The following is a 24,913-nucleotide window of genomic DNA, read 5'->3' as shown; positions in this document are numbered from 1 at the left end:
AGCACAGGGAATGAGGACCAGCTTGGAAATGCCAGTGTTGTACATGAAAAGCTAGTGTTCGTTTGGGGCAGAATTAGTAAGAGGAAAGGAGCTAAAATATTTCAGAAATACTTTGGATTCGGTATATTTACTATTGTTTATCTACTTTTCCTTATTTAATTTTGTAGGTACTTTTGCCAATAGCCGTGCTGTCCCTCCTGTTGCCCAGGTTCTACCCAGCAGCTGCCATAAATTCTGGAGTGTCTGTAATTCATTTTCCAGATGGCAAAGCTGGGCTTTTTGGGAAAGAGAAGGTCTTTGGTGCAATGTCGCAAGCCTTAGTTTTGTGTATGCAGGCAGGCAAATCTGGAGGTGCCTTTTTCAGTAAGCAAATGAAAAGATTGTATTTAAGAAAGGAGGACTGAGTAAACTTTGTGTTCAGTTAGGTTTTTATGCTGAGAAAAAGGTGATTTTAGTTAAATACATAGTTTTTATACACACACAGTATGTTAAAACAGTATTAATGTTATAAAGTCAATTCTTTTAGAATCAGTGCAGTGTTAAAATTGAGGTGGTCCTATACAGTCTTTACTGCTTTTAAACAGTCTTTAGTGAAGTTATCATAGAATATGTGCAGTTCTGTTGTAAGCAGAAATATGCAAGTTCTCACTTAATGAGCACATGTTTGGTATTTTCCGTTGCTGGGATCCCAGACTTTATTGTTGGTATGCCATTGAGTTCCTCACCTGAAGGAGGAGGGATCTGAACATGGGTTTTCCAGTCCAAGATGAGGGTCCTAATTAATGGCTTGTGAAATAAAAGGAGGATACAGTCAATTATCACGCTGTTTTACTAACTCATGCCTTTTGCTCTGTTCTTAAAAAAAGAAAAAAAAAAAAAGCACTACTTTGTTTCAGGCTGAAGAGAACATATTTCTCCCCCAAGATACAAACACCAAAATTACATGCTTTTAATTTTTCCCCTCTTTTGCTGCTGAACCAAAAACCAATTACTTGTGTAAGCATAATTCTGGCTTCAAATCTGCTGTGCAGCTATAAACAATGTCACTACAGAAACTTCTGTCATCCATAAGCTTAAAAGGAGAAATGCTTCTTATTTAGCAAATTGAAGAGCGAAGAGTGATTTATTACTCTCCTCTGATTTTTTTTTCCCTTCTGTTCTGATTTTAAACTTACTGACACATTCATCAAAAGGTCCCCAAAAAAACTACACTGTATTACAAGAGTATTTTTGTCCATCCACTCCAACAGTATTTATTGGGTGATAACACTTTCATAACACTGGAATTAAGTTTGTTTTAGATATATATTTATTGCTTTGTAAGAGAGAGAAATTATAAACAGTAGTTGGACAGGAATATAGTCTTTTGTGTGTTCTTTTAAATCAAATAATTTTAGCACATACGCTAGGCTTAATTTTCCTGAGACTGTGGCAATAGCAGCAACTCCTTTTATTTTCTTTTATATTCTTTTATTCGTCTCTATCTTCTTCCCATTTTTGGGAAGCCTGACCTCTTGCTTAGCCTGACCTGGAAAGCACTTGATTATAGAAACATGCAGAAATGCTCCTTTCCCCTCTGAACTCATCTCCAAATTATGAGACAAACTAAGGACCTCTCTCAGTAGTTTTTATCCTCAGAGTTCTCTCATCAGCAGACAATATAGTTGTTTTCAAGTAGTGGTTAGATTGCACATTGGTTCAGCAGTGTTGGCCTCTGATTGAAATCCGTAATCTTACTGTGCAGGGGCCTCAGTCTTCGTGAGAATTTCAGAATATATTTATTGCATAATGCTGGCACTTACCATAATTATATTGTTTTATGTGTTGTCGTATTTACCTAACCAAACTATTATTTTATTTTAAAATGATGAGCTCTATTTTTAGCAGTATGGTTGAATAGTTAATTAAATGTATTAACATTTATAGTAGTCCTTAATAAAATTGTTATCAATGGATAATACTATTTTTCTCTTAAATAAGTGAGAAATTTAGGCTTAAGAATGTCATTTTTTCAATGTTTGAATATGAAGGAAGGTACTGGGCTTTCCACTGTTGTTTTCTGTGGAAAGGAAAAGCAATTCAGAAATTTCAGTCTATCCTTTACAAAAATCTAGATGGGTGTGTTTTGGTTTGTTTTTTGGTTTTTGTTTTTTTTTTTAATTAGAATAATAGTTAACTAATCTCAATGGAAAACCTCTGAGCTGTCTAGCTCTTCTCGACTAAAGTGCTTGATAGACTTTATCCGAGTTACTAGCGATAACCGGTTACATGAGTATCTTGTGGTTCCATGAGGCAGCGGCTCAGCTGCCCTAATCCCTTTGACTGAACTTCTCATGACTCCCAACAGATGTTTTGCCTTTAAAGGTCAGTTTAACGTTCTGACCAGACTAGCTCCTTGCTTCCCAGAGCATGCCAGCATAGTTAAGAACTGGAACGTAGTTTGACATCAGGAATGAAATTTCATTAATTCCTTTTTCACTTCCTTAGTTATTCAACCAAATCTCACAATACCCACTTTCATAACAGCTGGCAGAGCATATTTTAAAAGGACAATACAGTGTCAGAAGAAAAAGATTGTATGAATAATTAGAACGTGTTGGTATTCTGAATAGTTTAAGGCAGAATCATTGAAATTCCAAGTAGCGTATTTTTGTAATGTTTCCTTGTATTCCAGTAGTATATAGAAGCGTGGCTGTGCTGGGCATTGAAAAATACGCATAATTAGATTCTCATCCAAAATGTATGGTATGCGTGTCTGTGATGCTAAAGACAGCCACAGAAGATTGCTCAATTAATGGAATCAAACACCACTCTTGAAAATGGAAGCGGAAAGAAAAATTTGCTCCTCAGAAGACCAGAGAAAGGCACGAAGTTTCAGCAAATCGTAAGCGCTCAGCAGGAAACTGTTAGCTCTGAAAATGAGGAACATTTGTGTCATCATGTGTTTTCAGGGAGAGTCAGACTTCGCTTCTCTGCTGGAATATGAGATCTATTTTACCACAGCAGAGTTACACATCTTGAGACTGGCCAAAGTCTGTAGTAGGTATTTCGAAGGAAGTTTTTTCTGAACCACGGACAGTTACGTGTTGGCTCACACCTGAAGCGTGCCAGTTCAGCCTAACGTAACTGCTGGAGTGTAATACGGGTGGTGAATCTCTGTTGGGATTCCTGCAAGTATTTGTGGCTTTGTTTCATTGATTGTGGCTTTGTTTCATTGATTGATCATGGATTATGTGAAAGAACGTGCAGTAGACTTGCATGTGTGAGTGTAGTATGAGTATTTACTCTGTGATGTAATTTACAATGTCATTTGGCATATGCATATATGTTTTGTCAATCTACTGTATGAAAATGTCAGTATTTTATCGCCACTAATAAAATAATCCTGCACAATATTAGTTTCTCAACCAGCAGCTTTGCTGAAGGGTTCAAGAACTCTATTGCATTCAGGAGAAGGAAAAAGTACCACATTTCTTCATTTAATTCTCCCTTCAAAACTTAATATCTCCATTTCTATAGGTAGAGGAATGCTGTTGCTACAAGAAGCGAAGCCATCTATAACCTTGTGAAGTATCAGATTTTATTTTAGACTGGGAAAACAAATAGGCTATCTTTTGGTTAACATCACTTTCCTCCATTTCTCTGCCCAAGTTACCCATATGTCTTTTAACAAGCCCAGCTTGTATTAGTGATTTCCTACTGTCCAGCAGCTGGTATGAGCTAGAGGAGTATTGGAAGTGCTGTACGGTGTTTGGGGAGGGGGATGACTAGGAACGTCAAATGCTCCCCAGCTTCTCTGGTTCAGTGGCAGTTTGTCTGGCCCACCATCTCTCTTCTCGTCATTCCCTCTTGTAGGAGATAATATTTTCCAATGATACTGGTAAGACCTCAAAGAAGTTTATTTTTCTTCAGACCTTTTCTTATAATTTTCTTAATATTTTATGAAGAGCTGTGGCAGATATGGAAACTTCAGAAAGAGTATATGCTGATCTCTATTTTGTAATGATTTCTTGTGTTTTTTTCTTAGATCATTTATGTCTAAGTTTTGATCTTGACAGTTCAAAATTTAATGAGCTTTCTGTATATATTCTGTATTTATGCTTATGTTACTGAGAGTAGAATTTTGTTTTGAGGTGTGCTTTATTTCTTGGGTTTTTTAAGCCAATGCTTAAATACAAACATACTAAGGAAAATATTTACACACCTGTATTGATTAAAAAAAAAAAAAAAGATGAAACAGAGCAAAAAGGATTTGTTATTTGTAGTGACCTGGGAACAGCTTTTAGAGGGTTCTTACTTGTGCAAGTTTGATAGTCAGATATGCCTGTGCATTCAGACTGAGACTGTGAAAAACGTAACGATCGAATTCTCATATTTAGGGGCCACTGCCAGCTGTTTCTAAACTGGAATTGCTGCAAATCCAGGAAAAACGAGTGAATATTGATAAATGGCTTATAACAGTTTTAATCCTAGAGGGACTGGGGGCATGTGTAGTAGTGTCTGTGTATAATCCCCACAAGGATATGCCAGGAGCCCAAGCCAGCTCAGCTGAGCTGCCGATGACCCGGTGCCCTGGCAGCTGTGGCAGGCAGCCCGTGTTCAGGCTGCACGCAGGTCGGTGGGGTTTGCATCATTCTTCACATGAGGTGTGTGTATGTGAGAGCTCTGCGTTCATTCATAATCCCTGTGACAATCGGTTTATGCCCTGCAGAACATGGAAGTAAGTTCTGCTCTCTGTGATAAGCATGTCAGATCCTCGCTCAGAATCAGTCCTCTGCATTCTCCCAGGTCATGCTTTTAATTCTCTTTCTACCTGCCGTTACGGAGGCAGCATCGTGGGGTTATTCTTCTGTTGTTTGTGTGTGTGGGTAATAGATTGCAGGCTGAAAATGAATGTTCAGCTTGTTGTTGGAATTAAGTTCCCTGGGCTAACTATTTAATTAAATGTTCAATGTGAATTGGTGTCCTTACGTTTTTGGTGTTTGTATGGCTGTAAGGAAATCCAGTTAATGTCATTTGTAAAGTGAGATAATTTTAATTTCAAGAAATTGCACTGAAATTAATTGTATTAATGTAATGAAAGATTTAAAATATTTACTGCCTTTATCCAATAATTAAGTAATATCGCTAGTCTTGATTTTTTTTTTTTTAATATTTCTTTTGTGTTTTGCTGAAGTAGCAAGAAATAATTCAAAGACACTTTGTTTCAGTTGAGAATGTATTCCTAGAACAGTGGGAGGGAGGTTTGTGTCTGGGCTTTAACTGAACCCTACCTCACTGCAACTTGATAGCTGCTCTTTGAAAGGCGTATTGCTAACAGTGAGTGAAAGATGTGGTGAGAAATGTAGGAAAATGGGGGTGCAGGAATTGCAGGATAGGCTGCCCTGTGTCAGTACGTTCTTTTTCTATATTATTATTATGTTACATATAGCACAGTTTCTTTGCAGTGGTGTGAATTGTTGAGGGGGCTGTTTTAGCTTATAATTCATAGGAGTTTAGGCATATAAATATTTTTATAAGGTGTAATATCCAGGTCATTCTGACGTAAATGTACAAGAAGAAAACTGGAAAAGCATAGGGAATTGTGTAAGGAATGAAGCTGGAGCTCGGGGGCGTGGGAAGAAAGGCACTGACAACTTAAAAGATCCTTTAAGAGCTGCAACATTATTTCTTAAAGTCTGTTACAGTCATATTTTAGCTGATAAGGATTTTTTTTCAGACTGTAGGGTTTGGTTTTGTCACTATACTGTGAAGTAGGCATTAAATCTGTTATGATTTAAATCGGTGACAACAGTCTTTATTGGTGCAATGTTAGAGAAATAAGAGGAATAAAATTAACACAGTGCAACACGGTGACGGTCCAGTTCCTGCTGAATTTGAGATACAGATGGTGATTTCCTTGCTTCACGGACTACCAGACTGCACACACAGTTTTGACCTGGCAGCTCACTGTATGGAAGAACCACTTACAGACACTGTGTAGATAGCGCATACACATAACTAGAACATTGAGCTTCATTCCCAACTTAGTTTACAACTCTGCAGAAAAACTTTAACTAAAATATAATTGTGCTTTTAACACTAACAGTCCGAGTGGCCACAGGCTTTAGGCTAAACTTCAAACGAGTGTTAGTCACCATTTGCGTGGTAGATCAGTGTATTTCTTCATGAAAAGACGTCGGTGGGAAGTAGCGAATGGGTTCTGCCTCCCAAAAATGTTACTGAGGAGTTCTCTGCGATTTATTCTCTGAGGCCATGTCAGCACTTCTGCTGGCGATGTTATTTTTTTTCTGACTCCTTTCCACCATGCACATTGAGGAAAGCAGATTCTCCACAACTGCAAGGGAATCAGAATTTATTTATTGGAACAAACAGATATTGGTGTCATGTCCCCTCCCAGTCTGTTCTCAGTTTTAGGCTGTGTACAGATGTTGTATCAATTTTACTTGGAAACCAATACAAAAAAACCCCAACTTTGTGGAACTGGTGCAGACCCTTATGATGACAAAGTAGTACGAGTTCAGAGTTTACTCATATGGTTAACACAGGCTACATCAATATACAACCATTTTAATTGAGTCGAGTCTTCACAGGGCTTACTGCAGTTGAATCAAATCAGATCAAGAATAAACTTTTTAATTGGAATATTAGAGGGGTATACATGTAAATGTGTGAAGACAGGAACTTGATGTTTCTCTTAGATTTTGTATGTGCTTATTTCATTTGGGAGGCCTCACATCAAGACATTCTGCCGTTAGAGCTGCTTGTCTAGAATCACTGTCTTGCTGAGTTTATGGTAAACAATATTACACAAGTTCTTGCACTGGCATCCAAAGATATAGAATCTATTTTGAATGTTTGTTAGGCAACAGAGTTAACTAAGTTGTATCACTTTTTTTTTTTTTCAGTAATTTTTTCCTCAAAACTTTGCGAAGTTTCAACTATATAATAACCTCTGACGGTGCTCAGATAGCATTCTTGGTATTTAATTCCAAGCCAGCTGCTGTGCAGGCTGGTGTGGCTAATTGGTTTCTTTGGGATTGTCTTCACTGCACAGACATTCTTGACACAAATTCCATCTTCGAGCAAGTAAAGGAAACCTAAATCAAGCAGGCTTTAACCTGAGTTGGTTGGCCTGTCTGGGAGTATAGAAGAAAGCCGTCACATTAGAGAATAATTTTTGAGCAACATGGTTTCTGTATTACAATACAATTCAGGCTACCACATGAAGGTACTTTTCCCTGAGGAAGTGATGTGTGCACATGGAGAGCTATGTTGGTATGGATGTGTGAGATAACTCTGATGGTACGGTTCCCTTTGTAGCTGAATCCTGCTGGTGATAAGTCTGTAAGGTGAACTTTGATCTTGGGATCATCTGTACTGCAGATTTTTTTACCGAGGCTGCAATCTTGCTAATGCTTATTCCCATGAACAGTATTGTGAAATTCTAATTAATGTGATGTATGTGGTTATGTTTATCATTTTGACTAGCTTTCTTATATTTGATCTTGGCGGAGACAGACATACCCCAATTTAAATGCAAAGAAACCAGTCCTTCTGAGACCAAAGTCTATGTTTTTTCTGGTTAAGAACCAGATTGTGCTCACCAAGATGTGTAAAGGTTTGCAAGAAGAATCCAAGAGTGTCAGAAGAGGAGCAATTCAGCCAGCTTCCCAAGGGCTGTCCACAGCAGTATTTTAGTTGATGCAATGCTAGGCTTGCAAATCAGGACTTACAGGCAAGAATTAGCTGCCTTCCTTCACTTCTGTGAATCTAGTTGACTTTGCAGAGGGTAAATGCATGCTGCACTTTCTTGAAAAGGAGATCAAATCTTCTCCCTCGTGGTCCCTGGAAGAATCTGAGCTCCACCAGTATTTTTTCTGGGAATTTCTACCACTTTGCAGTTTCTTTTTATACATTTCATCTGCCTTGATCAGAGAAAGAGGAGTAGTGCGGTCCTATATTTATTTGTTTGTTTCCTGATGACTGAATTTCTTTCTTTCTCTTCCTGTAAGCAAAGTTTCGAGAAGGCATTCCCTGCTTAGAGCAAGAATCTGGCACAATTTATATCCCCCATCATCCAAAACTAAAGAGAGTGGTATGCAGAATGAACACAGTCCAGAGTAAGGAAAAAGAGGTGGGTGTTCTACAAGAAACATGTAGTACCAGGTTTCTTTTAAGAAAGGTTCTCCATTGGCTGGCTATCTTCTGACTTTTTAAATACATTGTCAGTAAATTAACAGGTCAGACAGGTTCTGCCTGAAAAGAATATACAGACCAAGAATTCTTTTATTTTTAATTACTAGAGTGGATGAAAGCAAGGTGTGGTCTTTGGCTCGGCGCAGGGAGTCAGGAACCGACTAGCTTCTATGCCTCTAGGTAAATCTCATCTTCCTGCCTTGATTTCTCCAGCTGCGATAGAGGCGTGATACTTGCCTCGGGAGGAAACTGGATACCTTCACGTTTGCAAGGTTCCTTGGAGATAGAAATTCTATGCACGTAATATTTCTAATATGTTGTCTGTATTAGATGTTAGAAAATTAACCTTTTTAATAAGCATTTTAAAATAAAAATACTGATCACGAGGCTTCAGTTTAGTTTAGTTGTGGAAAGTAACTGGAAAATGCCTTCTTAGGGCCTCTGTCATTTCCATATGATAATTTCTTCAGTTTTGTGTTATGCCTGTCTGAATATCTGACCTCAGAGAAAGCTTAAGATAGTGAATTTGTCCTGAGACAGAAGATATCTAAATGACTGAGTGCATTTGATGAATGAGACACCTAAGAAGAAAATATATTTTTACAGTATTTATCCATCTACACTGTTTTGAAAGTTCTTGTGTTCCGCCAAACCCAAACATTTTAGCGCTTCAAGACTGGTCTTCAAAATTGTTCAATTCAAAAGTTGTCACTGCTTTCTAGTTTTGAGCTTTTGGACTCTCTTTGAGTCGTAATTTACATGATTCTTTGCTTATCTGTTAGAATCAAAAGCTTAAAAAATAAAAATAAATTGTGTGCAATGTCTTCAGATGCCCTTGGGAGAAATGGGGCTTTAAGAAAAACATCGGTATTGCAAAAGTTTGCAGTATGATGGAGTTGCAACAGAAAGAACATGGGGAAAAAAGAGGCAAGGTCACTGCTAGGTTCTAGTTTTTCAGTTGTGGAGCCTCCTTATTTCACTTTCCTTACATAGTCTGTTATCATATTTGGAAACACGAAACTTAAATGCTGTTCCAGGCACATCAGGCTTTTGTTCTGTTGACCCCAGCGCTGGAGTATCTCTGCTACGCTTGATTTTTAAGACATATATATGAAATACTTGGAAATCTTCTTCAGTTCCAGCGCCGTGGGTTGAAATTGTTAGTTATTCATCCACATACCTTACGATTTGCATTTCATGTGACTGCAAGTGCGGGCAGGAGCGTGTGATATCACTGCAGAGAAGGGCTGAACCGCGCTCTCCAGCTGGAGAGGAGCGCGCTCGCCCTGCCCTGGAGCCGCTTGGGTAAGCGCACGCTCTCGGGTCCTTTTGGCACAGCAACACAGAAGCCAGGGAAAACGTGTTGGGAGTTGAAGCCGGGGCTGGTTACGCAGCTCAGCAGAGGCCAGCTGGAACACAGTTTGTCTTTGTGCAGAGGTCTCTTCTTGGGTTTTTTTTTTTTTTGAATTGCTTTTTTCCCCTCTAGATACAGCTTCACCACTTAGATGTTTAAATCCACAACCAAAATGACTAGCAGAGGAAGGACTCAAAGAGAGGAAACGCTGGGAAATGGAGACTGTTGACTGGTTTTTTGCAATTAAAAGAGAAATGCAACATAGTTGTCATTCTGCTTTGTAGGCTACAACACGTGCATGGACATCACAGGGTTTTATTAGGCGGTGTGACAAATACATTCTGACTTACAGGAGATGCAGTGAATTGTTTCACTAATCCTCTTCCACTGCACGATTAATTTTGGTGGCAATTTTGCTTTGCTTTCTTTGATACAGGATCTTAACATTGTTTCATGGAGGATTTGATTTACACGTTTAGATCAAAAATTGGAGAAGAAAAATAATTTGAATTTCTCCTGTCGTAAACAGTTTTAACGTTTTTCATTCTTATTCCACTGAGTAGCATTGTCAAAAGTGTATTTCAAAATACTTTTGAGAACATGGAATGATTTAGTAGAGTATCTACTTGAATAAAACGTGCGATAAATAAAATGAAGCATTTCCAAAAAAGGAAAAATGTCATCAGCTCTCTAACTAAGCTGTATCTTGCTAAGATTATATTTGTTTGTTTTTAATTAAGCCAATAGCATGCATGGGGAAATGCATTTCACATCAGTTCTGTTTTAATAAACTGAGGCAGTGAAGGTGTAGAGAACAACGAGCCTGTTTTTTAGAAGTCATCATCGATACGCGCGTGTGTACGTATATGTACGTCTGTACAAATACACAGCCAGAATAGGGAGCACGGATTATTTGCGTGTGTTTTTCAGAGACTAGATGCTTTGTAAAATCCTAATCTCAATTAATTACATACTCAATGGACTTTAATAGCCTGGGATGTGATTTTTTCCCATGCTAAAGGTCTAGAGTAAGGTGATGTGGCTTCTTTTTTTAACCTTTTTTTTTCCTTTTTAATAAAACTCTTTTCCTATAACTTCATTCAGAATGAGTTACCTGTTTTCAAGAACAAAGTTAAGATAGGAAATAATGCAGGAAATAATAAGAAGGGCTGAGAAGGGGACGCGAGAGAAGGGGCTGGTACATATTTTGCCTGTTTGGTGGATATAAGTAGTTCAGCCTCGCTGTTAGTTCTTGTGGGTACTAGTTTTGTGGAGCAGCGGGGATAGTGCTGAGGGTGGTTCTTTTCTTTTTTTGCTCAGCGCGGAGCCTAAACTTTATTTTCTGCCCACTGTTCACACAAAGCTCAACAGGCAGGATTATTCAATTCCTTGTAGGTTTCTGTACGGCACTTATCGCTGTACTGTCACAAAGCTTCATAAACCTTTAATTAATCTTTACAACACCTCTTTGATATGATTCGATTCAATCATTATTCAGGACCAGAGCCAGTAAATCTCTGTTTACACAAAATGAGGTGAGGTCCTGTGGGAATATAGTCTGCAAGGTAATTAAACGTGATAATGCAGTATAACTGTGTAAGGGTGGCAAATCAGGGTTACCCCAATAAAAGCTTTTTCTGACATTTTTCAACTTGTGAATGTTTGATTTTTACAGTCATTGTGATACTCTTTAAACATTTTTGTATGTTAAAAATCATACGTAACGTTATTTAGCCTGAAAACAGCTTCCTAAGACATGTAATGGAAAGAGTAGAACATCTCCAGCTCAGGATTTTTGGCTTTTTGGTATATTATGTTTTGTAACCTTTTTGCCACTTGTTCTTTTAAAACAAACCCAAAGAAAACCAGCTCGGCTAAGAATACTGGCAAAACCAGACTTCGTTCTGGTGCATGCGCATGCATTTCAGTGCCAGGTAGTTCACAGAGCAGTTTAGTCAGGGCTGCTCACACACGTTGGAGCCTTGCTTCTCGACTGATCACCGAGACTGACATAAACTCAGTTTTGCTGAATATTAAGGTTGTAAATTGAGAGCCTTTGATTTTGAGGATACAGTATCGTACTTTCGTGCATGGTTCAAATGCTTGTTGGTGCATGTTGTGTCTGTTTGTCTCTTCATTCATCATCGTTTCAACAAATTAGCAATTCAGACCAATGATACGACTCCTTATGTAATTGTCCTGACCCAGCCTGAGCAATCATTTTCATGTGATAGTTCAATTTCTCTAACTTGGGGGAACAGCAAGCCCAGAATTTTTGGCAATAATATGACTTAGGTAATTAGGCTTTTGCCCTACCATTGCCCTCCAAAAAAAAAAGTACTTGTGAATGACTGAAAATGTAGTCTGTCTTGAAACCACAGTAACCATTGCTGAAATGGGGTTCTCTGTCCTGTCCCATAAGAATCACTTCAAGAGAAGTCTCTCATTACTGTTCTAAATATAAAAATCGCTTTTAATGGTTTTCTTGTTATTATTTATGACTAAGTAAAATACATTCTTAAGTTGGTTGGAGAATTATAATATTGGCACTCTTAAAACAAGAGTTGATAAAGAGTATATATTTTCTCTTTCTAAGCATTGTCTGTAGGCAGTAGTAATATCTGGTATAGTAAATTGGTTTGCATGTTGTATTCTTACGTATGCTTGCTGTGTTGAATGGTGGAATACTAACAGGATGTTTCTGCTGAAATAAGGTCTAGGAAAGGTTTACCCTTATTATAAAACTTAGTAATTCTTTAGTGCCTTATTTCACAACGGGATTGGATTGTTTTTGTTTCTAACCATGTCCCAAAATGGAATTTGATCCAGTAAGTGTCAGCCATAATTTTATGTTGTGGGTGGAAGGCAAAACTGAAGAGTTAAGTACAATGTCTTCTCCTCCCTGCCAATTTCTAGCTCTGTGAAAGGGCAGAGTGCAGTAAATTCTGTGTAGTGGGTATCCGGACAGTTTAATTCCAGTTCCACACTAGTGTATGGTCATTACCTAAGAATTAATACATTCATATTCTTAGTTAGATTTTGCTAATGAGGTTTCCAGTATAGCAGTGTCAGTGATGACAGGATCCTTATTTAGGGTTTGTGTGATGTAATAAGAAAAAAAAAAAAGAATTTGCTTTGTTTGTTATGGAGATGAATCTTTTTCCAGAAAAAGGTGCTAACTGCAAATGTCGTCTCTCTTTATTTTTTTTAAAGGTGATTTTTCTTAAGTTTCTGCATGGAGGCCTGAGATAGATGGCTGTTCACTTTGTATAAATACGACTAGCAATAAGATAATATTTTCATTCAAGATGGATACTGTTGTCTCTGTGCAATTTATTCATCGCTTTATGGAAAATAAGGGGACCGCTGGGACCAGTTGTAATCGCCACAACCTTCCAGCATGCTACGTTTGCATATAGTCTTCTGATTTACAAGCCACATGTGGAAAATGTCTGGTTAATGTTTTTTGCCTGTACAATTACTTCATTTTAAGACACACTGGTGACCTTTTACAGATATAAGATACCCCGCAACGTTAATAATTTCTGTCTCTGAAAGAAAATGTTTGTTTCAGTAATGCATCATCTTTCTTATGCATTATATACATAAAAGGAAAAGGAATGGTAACATTTGGGTGTTACAAACTTCTCCAGCCAGGTGTTCAGTATTATATAATGAATGCTTTGTAGTATGTCCATCTAAAGTGTTATCAGCCCAGACTGATGACCTGCATTATGTCAATTTGCATAGAGTGAGGCAGCATTTTAAAAGCAAATAAGATTTATGCAACATCTCATATTTTTGTAGGATAGCGAATTCTAGACGTTAGTTTCCAAGAGACTAGTGCCTTTGACCCTTACATTCACAAATTTAGTGTTTTGCAAAGGTGTAAATGAAGAAAATTTCTTCTCTGTCAGAAGCTCTGTGCATGCTGGAGTGATGCACTGTATTTTCGTATGCTGTTGACCTACAGCTTGCCTTTTTTTTTGTTATTATTTTTATTTCCCCTACCCTCAAGGTACATATCCCTGCAGATTTTTGATAAATGTTTATACCTCTGTTTTTTAAATTCCTAAGAGGGTGTCCTGGGTTTATTTCTGCAGGATAAGCTATGTAAGGAGGACAGGTTTGGCTGACCACAGCGGATTACAGGAGTGACCTACACTCCAGCAGCCTAATGGGTGAGAGTTGAGGAGAGTGAATGAACAGCAGCAGTAATTATAGGAAGTAACTGCTTGGATTCTCTTATGACACCAAACCCAAAAATGTACATTGTGATATTTTTCAGTCTATTGAGTGAGAAGCGTGCGAGGGCTCAATGGGCTCAGGTATAAATCTCTGCTCTGCTCAGCTCACCTCCTACAGCTGATTTTTTTCTTGCCTGGGGGCTGGGATTTGTCTGTAGGGGAATTTTATCTACAATGGAGTCTTTATCAGAAGGAGATGCTGGGACCATTAGGACCCCTTCCTCTTTAGCCACCAGTGCTGTCACAAAATAATGCTTTTTTTACCCTCTCCTCTTGAAGGTGGAGTATGTAGACTCCATTATACCCAGGATGACTCTGCCCTTTTGCAGCACTTTGGGAAGAAGATGATATATTACCAGGTTAGTAGAAGCAACCGTTGCTTATCTTGACTCCCTGTTCCTTTAGGTGAGAGGACCTGTAGCTTAGAGAAAGGAAATAAAAGGTCAAGAGGCAAACGACCAAGACAGAGAAGGATAAGGTGGTATAAAGCTGAAAGCGTGATCTGCCATTTCATTTTTGGGATGTCAGTGCCTCATGATTGTGTATCTTTTGGTATTGTGTGTGCTTAGGCCTGTGCAGTTGCTACAGGATGGGTAGCAACCAGAACTGGAGAAGCCTAGCAGCTGCAGCTGGTACAGAGGTGAAAAGTCGGAGCGAAATTTAAGGCCTGGATTATGAAGTATTACACTTTGATTAGGAAGGGCTGGGAAGCTGTGGTGTGAGAGAGGATGGGAGGCTCTCGGGTGGTTGATACGTTGAGGTTGATGAGAAAAGTAGGTGCTTCGTGCAGGAAGAGAGGGATGGAATTTAGGGCAGCTGGAGAACATATCCTGAATAAGGGTGTTGGGATTGTTGGAAGGAGAGAGAGGGGCTTGTAGGTAAGAGCAAGGGGATGTTAAGATGGGAAACACTTTAAAAGGCTGAGGAAATTTCGGGGACATTGCAGAGTATTTGTCTTGTTTGGGAAGGACTGAATGACAGGAATTGGAGGGGTGGTAGATACGAATCTTGGGAAAAGACCTGACACGTGCCCATATGTCTGCACACCCAAGTCCTTTTGTGTTATTAAGAATTTGGTAGTTCTGATCCTTTCCTCTCCACCTCTGTTCTCCCCCCTCACTAATCGGGTTAGCCTGCTGGTCCTGCTGACCCTCAGCTGAGCTGTGGCAGTGTCATCCAGCCAGCTGCCACCAAACAGAATGGGCAGCAGTTGAGTTCTTCTTGCTTTTCCCTGGGGTGGTGACACTAGCTGTGGTCAGTCTTCTCTCCCTGCCAGTGTTGGCAGAGGAAGGACAGGAGTGCAGTTCTCTTTGAGGACTCCGGCTGTCTTTGAAGTGTGATTGAAACTTGCTCAACATTTCAAAGTTTGGGGTAAGGAGAGTGACAGGAGGTATGGTTGTACAACAAACGTTTTCCTTGAAAACTGGATTAAAACCAAGCAAGTATAAAAAATGACAAGGCTTTATGCTCTGGTAGTGTTTGCTCTCAAATTACTACAGCGTCTGTCTGTGATTCCACATAGCGTGGAGTGGCATCTGTGGCATGGGCAGCATTCATCAAAGGGAAGTTTTGACTTCTTTATGGCAAATTAGAAGCTAATGTTTGGTTTTAAAATGCCATTTTTTAGCACTGTAGTTTGGAAGCCCCATGTGCAATGGTCTCTTCTATTAAAGACGGGGAGTGATCGCTGTGCCCACAGTGTTCCCTAAGAGAAGGCGGCTGGTGCCAGCTGTGCACAGAGGGGGAGAGATGGGAAATACATACAAATATAATTCCCAAGACTTTGCTGTTTTGTCAGAAAGCTGGAAGTTAATAACAATTAAAATAAGCGTCTTTTAAAATGTAAAACGTGAAAAAAATATTTAAACCTTCTTGTTTCCATTTTTTGGGGTGAAAAAAGCGCAAAAGCACAGTAAGAAAAGTAGTGGTGTTTCCATGGAAAAGTAGTTTTGATGGAGAATTTTCAGCAGCAGTCTCTAGGTTTGATTTTTACCTTGTGCACCTGTAGAACTGGAAATGATAACTTTGATCTGTTGGAAAAAATAGGATTTCAGCTTCCTAGAAATGTCACAGCATTTGCTGTCAGCACTTGTCAAGGCTTGAGAGCGTGAACTTCTGAAGCTGATGTTTGTATTTTGAACAGGGAGGGCTGACTCCTTTTGAAAGGTTTTCCCTTATAAAGGGGTTGACGGGGGTGTTACTTCTTCACTTCCAAGACCTGTAAATCTGTACTTACGGACAGCGAGGGCATTCTCTGTAGTAGCTAGTGGAATTAATACAATTTTTAACATTCCACCTGTACATAATACTACACAGTATTACTACTTTAAACAATGCAAGGGCAACACTTTGACAGCTGAATGTGGTGACTCTTCTTGTTTTCTTCTCCATCCAGAGGACAATAGATCCATCAGCATCTCAAGCACAGGCGCTCTTCTCTGGGTGGCTGAGGTTTTTTGTCAGTGCTACAATTTGGAGTAAGTGAGTGTGTGTTTAGGGTTTGGTTTTTTTTTTTTTAGTGTGTCAGAATAATTTATTAAGGTCAAATACTTTTTAAATAGTAGAGAACAAGACCCTCGATTGGAAAAGAATAGTCTTAGAACTTGACTGAAATTCCATTTTAATTTAATGAAGTAGTAGGTTGTGAGTTATATAATTGGGTTCTGTAATAGGTACTTATTAACATTTTCATACTAACATTTAGGATAAGTAATTACTTTAATGTTTAAAAGCCCAAATTAATTTGTGTTGTAACAAAAGTTGTAATTGAATTTACTGCATGGTTCTTAACACGATAGCATTGGGATTCATGGTTTTATCTCATTTATAAGGTTGTTACCTGTGTTGCCCGTAACGTTCAGTCTTTGGGCAAGCAAGGTCAGCTCCACACACTTGAGTAGATTTACATATGTTGACATCTAAGTTGAATTAGGCCCTGTGAGTATATCTTATGTCTCGCCAAGGTAGCTATTAAGGGGAAATCTTTTCAAAGACTTTAGCAATCTTCGAGCTCTTTGCTTTATTTCTGAACACTGTAATTAGTGGTTTCTTGAAACTGGATTTGCTTCTTCCCAAAGCTGAGGGATATGCATAATAATTTTGAAATCTAGCCTCTAAACATGGTCTGGCTCCTAACTTTTCTAAGTAAAAAGTGTTTTAGATGCCTGAGGATCAAGCTGACTTAGAATCGGCTTTTCTTTCTTTAATACACTCTTTATTTTTTTATCCCCTTCTCATTTCTTAATTGGAAAAATATAAAGTATTTTCTTTGCCCTGTTGACACAATATTAGGGCATGGCAAAGTTAATGCTTCACTGTTTGCATCTGGAGGCTCTGATGGTGCTCGAGACTCTTTGTAGTTCAAGAAAATTATGTTTGTGATTATCATCAACCCTTCAGAAATTTAAATTAGTATGCAAATAACAGGAAAGATTATCAAGATTTTAATTAGGAAATAATAATTTTTCAACCTAGATAAACTGTCTTTATCTGTTACGTATTCTGGGTGCATTTTAAAGTGTTCTTAGCCCAGCTGAAGAGAATAAAAAGAGAAAACCACCAGCAAATTGTGAATTGCAAGGTACTACTGAGAAATGAAAAATATTCATGGTAAACCTGATCTTCCTAGCCTGCTGTTCAGTTTGAGTAAGCAGTCAAAGAAGGAGGCCAGGATAAATCAGGTGCTGTTGAACACTTTTCTCGTTTGTATTTCACCTCATAGAACTTGGAGGAGATCGCCTGGTTCATTCCCCACTGCCCTGCAGTCTTTGGCCATTGTGAAATAGTAGTTTAGTTTTAGAAGGATGAGCAGAACGTGTACTCTGCGTGCTCCTGCTCACCGTTCGTTGAAAAGCTTTCTAAAACACGTTAAGCTTTGAAACAACCAGGAGTTACAGCTTTTGTGCTCCAGTAAGAGAACAGAAGGTAAGCGAAAGGCGTAGCTAGGTCCTGGGTCGGTGTGATCCAACTGATGGAAGCGCAGTGGGCTGCTTCCTAACCTGCCAGCTGCTGCTTTCTGGAGACAAGAAGTACCTGTTGGAGCAGCAGGTGCTGCCAGAGGAATCATATACTGCTTTCTGCACCCCTTTTACATTTGGACCCAGTGAGCTAAATACGGCTATTGCCAAAAAACCCCCGACGAACCACCATCACCAAGGGAGGGTTGCCGTGAAGGCCTGCCTGCGCCCTGCCTTTGTCCCCGTCTTCTCTGTCACCTTTCCTCACTTCCTTCATGCAGATGTTCTGCAGTACAACAGAAGGGTGCTTTTAGTTTGGAGTCGGAGACAAAGAGCTTTCTGGGGGTGATGGGGGGAGAACTGGGAAACAGAGGGAGAGGGTTCTTGCTGATGACGACAGGCTTTAATTAACCGTAAAGCTTTTTGGGTTGTTAAATGTCTTAGAGTGTTTTGATCTGATACGAAACGGCTGGTCCTAAATTGCTACGTATTTACAAATAAGTGATCTGAATTTTTAATTTACATTCACAGTCATGTGCTCTTTGAAATCTCTGTCTTCAAAAAAGCCAGCAATACAGCATAAGAACTGCAGTACAGCTAAACATTTTTAAAAAATTAAAAAAAAGATCCAGCTCCCAGTCCAGGCAAGCCATTACCATCCATTCCTGGGTCCTAGAAGAGCTTGCAACTCTCGATATTCTTGGGCGTCACTATATTTTTGGTTTCTCTGGCAGCTCCATTCTTAGGAGGCCAGCAGGGAACTGAAACGAGGATGCCAGGGCTTGGTCCTTCAGGGAGCGGAGCGCTTCATAACTTGAATTACCCAGCAGTTTCTGAGTGCGGATGCAGTTAAGTGCACTTGTGCACTCATAAACAGATTTCCTTACTAGATACTACTGTGTTTGTTTTTTAAGCAGGATTGCATAAGTTAGGGTATGACAAGAACGAAAGAGAATATACAGATTATTTTGCTACAACTTAATATTGGGTGTAAGTCTAATAGTTCAATCTCCAGTCACTCCAGTGGTAATAACAAAAACATCTTTTGTGTTCTATAATGTCTAGCATATTGTTGAAACCTCTAGCTAGTAAAGGACAGGTAAAACAAGAAGGCATGCGCTAGTTTTATTAGTTCAGAGATGTTCTACCTGGTGGGGCTTTTTTCTTTTTTTTTTTTTAAAGGCTGTGAAAGGGAGAAGGTAGTTTGATGTGATTAAAATCTATTTGCAATGTACTTTTATGTTTTAAAAAGAAAGTGATCTCGAAGAATGGGTGTTTTGGGATCTTCTGTTCACTGGTGCAGTAAAAGCATGTAAAGTTGGTACGTTTTGTGGTATCTGACTCACTGAGTGAAGAGTTTAGTTATGTATTATTCTATGTGGATCCCAGAGGCACAGCTGCTGAGACAGCTGTTTGCAGGAAACTTTAAATGTTATTTTCCTTATCATGCATCGCTGAACTTCCTGCATGTATAATACATTTGAACTGTATTTCCTTATCATATCTGTATATATTTCAAAGCAAACACCCCATCTTGCTTAACTGAGAATTTTTGTTTGCTCTTTTTTCTGTGAAATGTATTCTAACTGAAATAATAAAGACCAAGGTGGTAAGTGCAGCAGCTCTGCAGCTGAGGGTGGAAAAGGCAAAGCAGTATTTTTCCTTCAGGCACGTCGCCACCTAGCAGCTGTTAACTGAAATTTGCTCAGTTGTTAGTTAAAGAAAAAAGGTAAAAACTGTATCTAAGTGGTCATGCTTTATTCCTCCACCTCCTTCTTTGGGCATACTGAGGTATCAGGTAATGGGTGGCGTATCATAAATGCCTGTCTGACCTCAGGAGCTGCAATGGATATTTTTGTCCTTTCAAAAATGGAGTTATACTGAGCAATACCATGGGGTGTTTTACATAAGAGCGTGTTTTGCCCCTATTAAGGCTGTATTTTTTCTGAGGCAGCAGCGAGCATGGGAGAGAAGAGAGTGAGGAGAGACGAGGGGAGGCCGGTGGCAGAGAGGCAGGGGACTGGGCAGGGTTGGGGACAGCAGAGGGAAGGCAGAAGGGAGTGCTCTGTGGTGACTTGCTTGAAAACGTTTGTCTAAAGCAGCTCAAAAGATGTTTAAGTGCTGTAAAAACCATACAAACCCTTACTGTCCAATCTGATGTTATGGACTTAATATATTAAGGAATTACCATTTTTTTCCTACAGAAATTCAGGTAAACAAATAACACACAATTGTAAGGGTTTATTTTTACATTAGGTCCTATTATTGCTCAAATAAGCCAGGTCTATATATTTTTATAGTGGAAAAGTTTTATAAGCAGTTAGGAACCAGTGACACAGTAATGTTCTGCATTCATAACACGCCCTGTAACTCTTTGAAAAGGTAAGTTTCTCAAGCTTTTTTTAAATCTGAAAAATGCTCTGTTCTTCTTATCAGCCATTGGTACACCCGCACCAGTGCTTTAGTTGGGACAGACGTTTGCTGTCAGAGTGCATCTCCTGATGGCCCTTCTTTGGTCTGCATCACGGAGTGGTCTCGGCCATAAACTTGATTCTGTTCAGACGAAACGAAGCTGAAGGAAGGGCAGCATGAGTGCCCCTCGTGTGCTCCAGCTGCCGAGGGACACTGGTCCCTCTGACCAGACATGAGACAATATGTGGAGTGTAGGTGGTGGAGCCCACTGCACCGGTTGCTTCATGCTACTTTTGTAAGCATACCACTGTATTCTCCAAGAGAGAGAGTTTTGGTATTTTCTTATTGTGAGAACTGTAGAAAAGCAGCACAGAAATCTTGTCAAACTCCACCCTAATGCGGGGACTAGCTGCCAAAATACGTATTTAGCCTCCTGGTTTTGACAATCGTGATTTACCTACTCATTAGAACTGTCTTTTTTTTTGTTGTTTGTTTGCTTTCCTTGCCTCAGAATACTTCTGTGATAAGGCATTCTTGTGTGAAGACAGAATTTGCTTTCTGTGTTAAAAAGAATCAGAAGATCACTAAGAGGTTGAACTATCTCATCTGCTGTGTGGGCTAATTAGAATCAAATCTAATGTACTTTGATGTGAAGTCCAGGGTGATTCAGAAGGACACGTGGATTTTCAGTTACCTCTAGGGGATGCTGTTGTGTTAAAAGTTCCAGGGTTTTAATCATTTTATATATAGATATGGGTCTTTGCCTTAAAGAAGAAAAGTGTGTGCAATCCTATAGGAAGTACTCTGGCTGATGTGAAGCAGAGATGCTACAGCATGTAATTGTGTTTGCAACTATCAATATGTAGAAGAGCAGAAAGAACCAAACAAAGGTTCTGGGGTGATGCTAACAGCTTGTTTTTCTGTGTATATTGCATCTAACCCGCTGATGCCTTGATTATGGATTTCAGTGGAAGGTCTCTCAGACTGGTGAAGTGTTTGATGAACAGCAGTGTGAATCAAGCAGTTGGGAAGTCTTTGCTGTGAGGAACAGAGTACTTTACAGTGACCCTGTCACTATTTAAGGCTAATGTCTGCTGGACTTGAATTTGTTGAGCTGTTTTCTTTCAAAGAAAGGTTTCCTATGAACAGATTTTGGTTATAGAATGCTTGAGATACATTTACATTGATATTTTTCCCCCTGTTCTTTCATTGGGTATTGCCTTACTTTCAGTATAGATATTTTAGTTTAGAAATTCATAAAGCTTCCAGTGTTTGGTACCAGTTTATTATTATTTAATGTGAAGCATCTAAGTTCATTACACAACATTTGACGAGTGTTAATCATAGTGTATACTTTACTGCTGAAAGCCATTCACATAATGAAGTGGTCATTACTGGCTACAAACCTGTAGACCAGTGACTACTGGTCTAATAAAGAAGACTTAACTTCTTTATTAGCAATAAAGGACAGAATATTGTCCTTCTGTCTGGACAGCAATACTGAGCAGTCAGTGATTTGTAGACAATACCCAACCTTGCTTCTCCACGCACCTTGAAGAAACATGTTTCTTTGGATATAGAGAGGAATTTATATTGGGCTTTGAACTCTAATGCCCCTGTGTAGCTGACACATTATGTTCAAACCCATCTTGTAGACCGCTGCTCTAAAGCTTAAAATATCGCTCTTTTCTTCCTCGTCACCTGCCCTTCCTGCAAAAATTTAAGTATTTTAAATTGGAAAAATGAAGTATTTATCTCTTCTTATCCTTCCCATGCATCCACAAAATGTGTTGTATTAATGTAAATTCAAGGATGCTCTCTATATTAAAAACTGTACGTATCAGAAATATTTTCCCCAAAAGCTTTGGCATACTTACATAAGACACTTGCATTTCATGCTGAAGAAACGTGCCTCTCTTTTGTTAATGTTGTAGGCATGGGTTTTTATTGCAGCTTCTATCTTAAAGGACTAAGACTTCTCTTGATGCCTTTATTAAATGGCTGGTTTAATCTGAAGCATTGGAATGGAATATCTTTGAATTTGAATATGCACAACATGATCTGCTACATAAAACTTCTAGTCCCCCTACTTAAAAAACATCATGTTCTTCTCTTTATTAAAAACATTTCTCTTTCTAGAAAATACCATGCACTTCCTCGGTCTGGAGATGTGTGGTTGCAACTTCTGTGGTAACAAATCCTGAGAGGCAAAAAAACAACTGCAACCTTTTTATGAGGCACCATCCAAGAAATGTACTGTTATCTCAGCGTTAAGTACCTGTAAGTTTTCACACCATGTTGAAGTCTTACAGATTAATAGCTCTTCCAATTAGGAGAGTGCCCTTGTTGCATACAAATAATCAATAAAAGGCTTCTTGGCCTTCATCTTCCCAGCAATGCAGAATTCCTTTCAGGTAATGTGTCTCCTGCTGTACTGAATTCAGCACTGTTAGTGGATATTGTCCTTCAATTGAAGCACATAGGTAGATAGTGCACAGGACTACTTTTTGTATCTGAAGTGAGGAGAAACCTTATTTGGGTTTTAGGGAATCTTCCTTGGAGATAAATTTCTTATTCCTATTTATCAGTAGTAACTTTAATTAAATTACCATGTCTCAGTGAAATATCCAGAGCATTCAGGCAGTACTTTGCAAAATGCCATGACCAAATGTCAGTTCAAGTTGCCTCTGCAAGGTAATTACTTCCCCTTCTCTAACAGAGGGGAGAAAATCTCAAAGTGGAAATGAAAGTTTGTCATTAATTCTCCCTGGCTGTGTGCTCTTGTGTGTACCATTAAAATTCTCCATCCCAGGAAGGCAGGGATGAGTTATGTTCCAAGCCAAAGAGGGCAGAGGGAAGATTAGGGCTCCATTAGCTTTTTTTGTTTGGCTTAGACCAAACTTCCTCAGTATTTTTTTTCTCTTTTTCTGTCAAATCAGACTTAAGGTGCTGCTCAGCCACAGGAAATGCAAACGGATGCCCACTGGGTTAGCACATGCTTACCCCCATACAGATGTGCTGCCCTCTTAGGATGAGTCACACATCTGTATAAGCAGTTTAGAGTCCTTGTGATGGAGGCTTGGCCTGCAGCAGGGCAGACCACATCCTGGGATGAGAGCGACTGCTGTACGCATCTCCATGGTTTGTGTCAGCTAAACCGGAGCTTTAGCAGCTGCTAGAAATCCAGAACACTGAATGTTTAACTGCTAATAGCCCTTTAAAATATTAAATGTGATAGCGTACTGATTGCATTGTAGCAGCGTGTGTCTGTGAGTACACAGTACCTATCTGTATGCATATGGGTATACCCACTTGTCTCTGCTCAGCCTGCACCCAGGGCTAAACAATAACCAGTTGTTCTATCACCCAAGATCCCTCCCTGGCTGAGGAAGGGAATTGGAAAAGGAGGGAGACTTGTGGGTTGAAATTTAAACAGATTTAATAACATAAGAAAACCAGTATCAATGCCAATACAAAAGACACAAAGTTATACTCAGCTCATAGAGCAGTGACAAGTCCCTCCAGGGATCACAGCCGTTGAGAGGAGACGAGAAAGAGGAAAAGGGAGAGGAGAGCAGAGCAAACAGCCCCATCCCCAGCAGCTTTCCCATTTATAGTGAAGTGAGGTTAATGTTACAGAACACACCTGTGGGCCAGCCTGGGGCAGCTGCCCTGGATTTAACTGCTAATGGCCTTGATCACCAGCCCACAGCTGGCCACACACTGAAACAACATGGAACAGAAAAGTGATTCTGTCATTTTATCCCCACAAAACCAGGACACCACCGTACCTCCTTTCTTTAGTTGTAGTTGTCTTTATCATGCCAGAGCTGCTGCTCTGTTCCATTACTGTAAAACAGCGTTATTTTGCACTGCAGCACTATGGGGATATGTCTGAGGCCACGCTGGGAAATTAAGTACACGTTTAAGAGAAAGGATTAATTTTAAACAGGTGGGTTTAGCTCAGTTCTCCTGCTCAGCAGCCTGAGCAAAAAGTTGCTGTCGCTCGGGCTCCTGCCCCCGTGTCCGGAGGAGGCACCGCTGCTCCGGCTTCCTCCTCCTCCCCCCGGGCAATGGCAGCGCTGCTGCCTGTCCAGCCCCACCGTGTGCCCAGGCCCGCCCCGGCCCCCGCCGCGCTCGGAGCCGCCGCCGCGCAGAGCCGCCCGTGACGCTGGGCGCATGCGCGGTGCCGCCGGCGCGGGGGCAGCCGGCCCGCATAGGAGTCATTCCAGGCATAGCCGGCGTGTCAGCGCGGGGAGCTTGCAGCGGGCTGCGAGCGCCGCTCCGCTGCCTTTGTCCCGGGAAACTGCCCTGCTTCGCTTTTTTTTTTTTTTCGGTGGTGGTGTTCGGTGTGTTTTTTTTTTCCTTAAATCGGAAAAAGACTTGAAAAGTTTTCAGACAGTCTTCTTTGTACTGAAGGGACACAGTATACTTTAGTTTCCCGAAGTTTGGACGGGAGAGCGTGTGTGTGTGAATCCCTCCAACCTTCTGTAACACACTTTGTTTTGATCAGCCGAAGGCTGGGCCTGGTGCTGGTGAAGTTTGGGAAGCCGGGAGCGCCCTCGGCACCATTTCCCTGCCTTCCTTCTCCCTGAACCCGGGCGAAAGCAAACAAGCTGGTCTTTTTTGCTAGCCCGATAAATGCTATTTATGAAGATGGACCTGTTGAACTACCAATACTTGGACAAGATGAACAACAATATCGGCATTCTGTGCTACGAAGGTAATGGTTCCCTCCCGCGGAG

The 24,913-nt window shown here is 39.9% G+C and overlaps 2 protein-coding genes across 3 annotated transcripts in view; one reads left to right on the top strand and one right to left on the bottom strand.

The window, feature by feature from the left end:
* The window catches only part of ATG7 (autophagy related 7), a 371,865-nt gene that overhangs the window by 175,574 nt on the left and 171,378 nt on the right, over positions 1-24,913 (bottom strand). The window lies entirely within an intron of this gene.
* VGLL4 (vestigial like family member 4) overlaps positions 1-24,913 on the top strand; it is an 87,234-nt gene that overhangs the window by 16,488 nt on the left and 45,833 nt on the right. Inside the window, exon 1 of one of the 2 annotated variants that reach the window (XM_068420026.1) lies at positions 24,424-24,891. The exons of the other annotated variant lie outside the window; for it this stretch is intronic. Within the exon in view, the coding sequence (XP_068276127.1) occupies positions 24,810-24,891 (82 nt within the window). The 5' untranslated portion in view covers positions 24,424-24,809. Of the gene's footprint in view, positions 1-24,423; positions 24,892-24,913 lie in introns of those variants that run through there. 2 annotated transcript variants of the gene reach the window in all.

Source organism: Nyctibius grandis, chromosome 29 (assembly GCF_013368605.1).
Source record: "Nyctibius grandis isolate bNycGra1 chromosome 29, bNycGra1.pri, whole genome shotgun sequence".
NCBI classification, from domain to species: domain Eukaryota; kingdom Metazoa; phylum Chordata; class Aves; order Nyctibiiformes; family Nyctibiidae; genus Nyctibius; species Nyctibius grandis.
The sequence above is the reverse complement of the archived record's forward strand: the minus strand, read 5'-3'. Positions and strand labels throughout refer to the sequence as shown.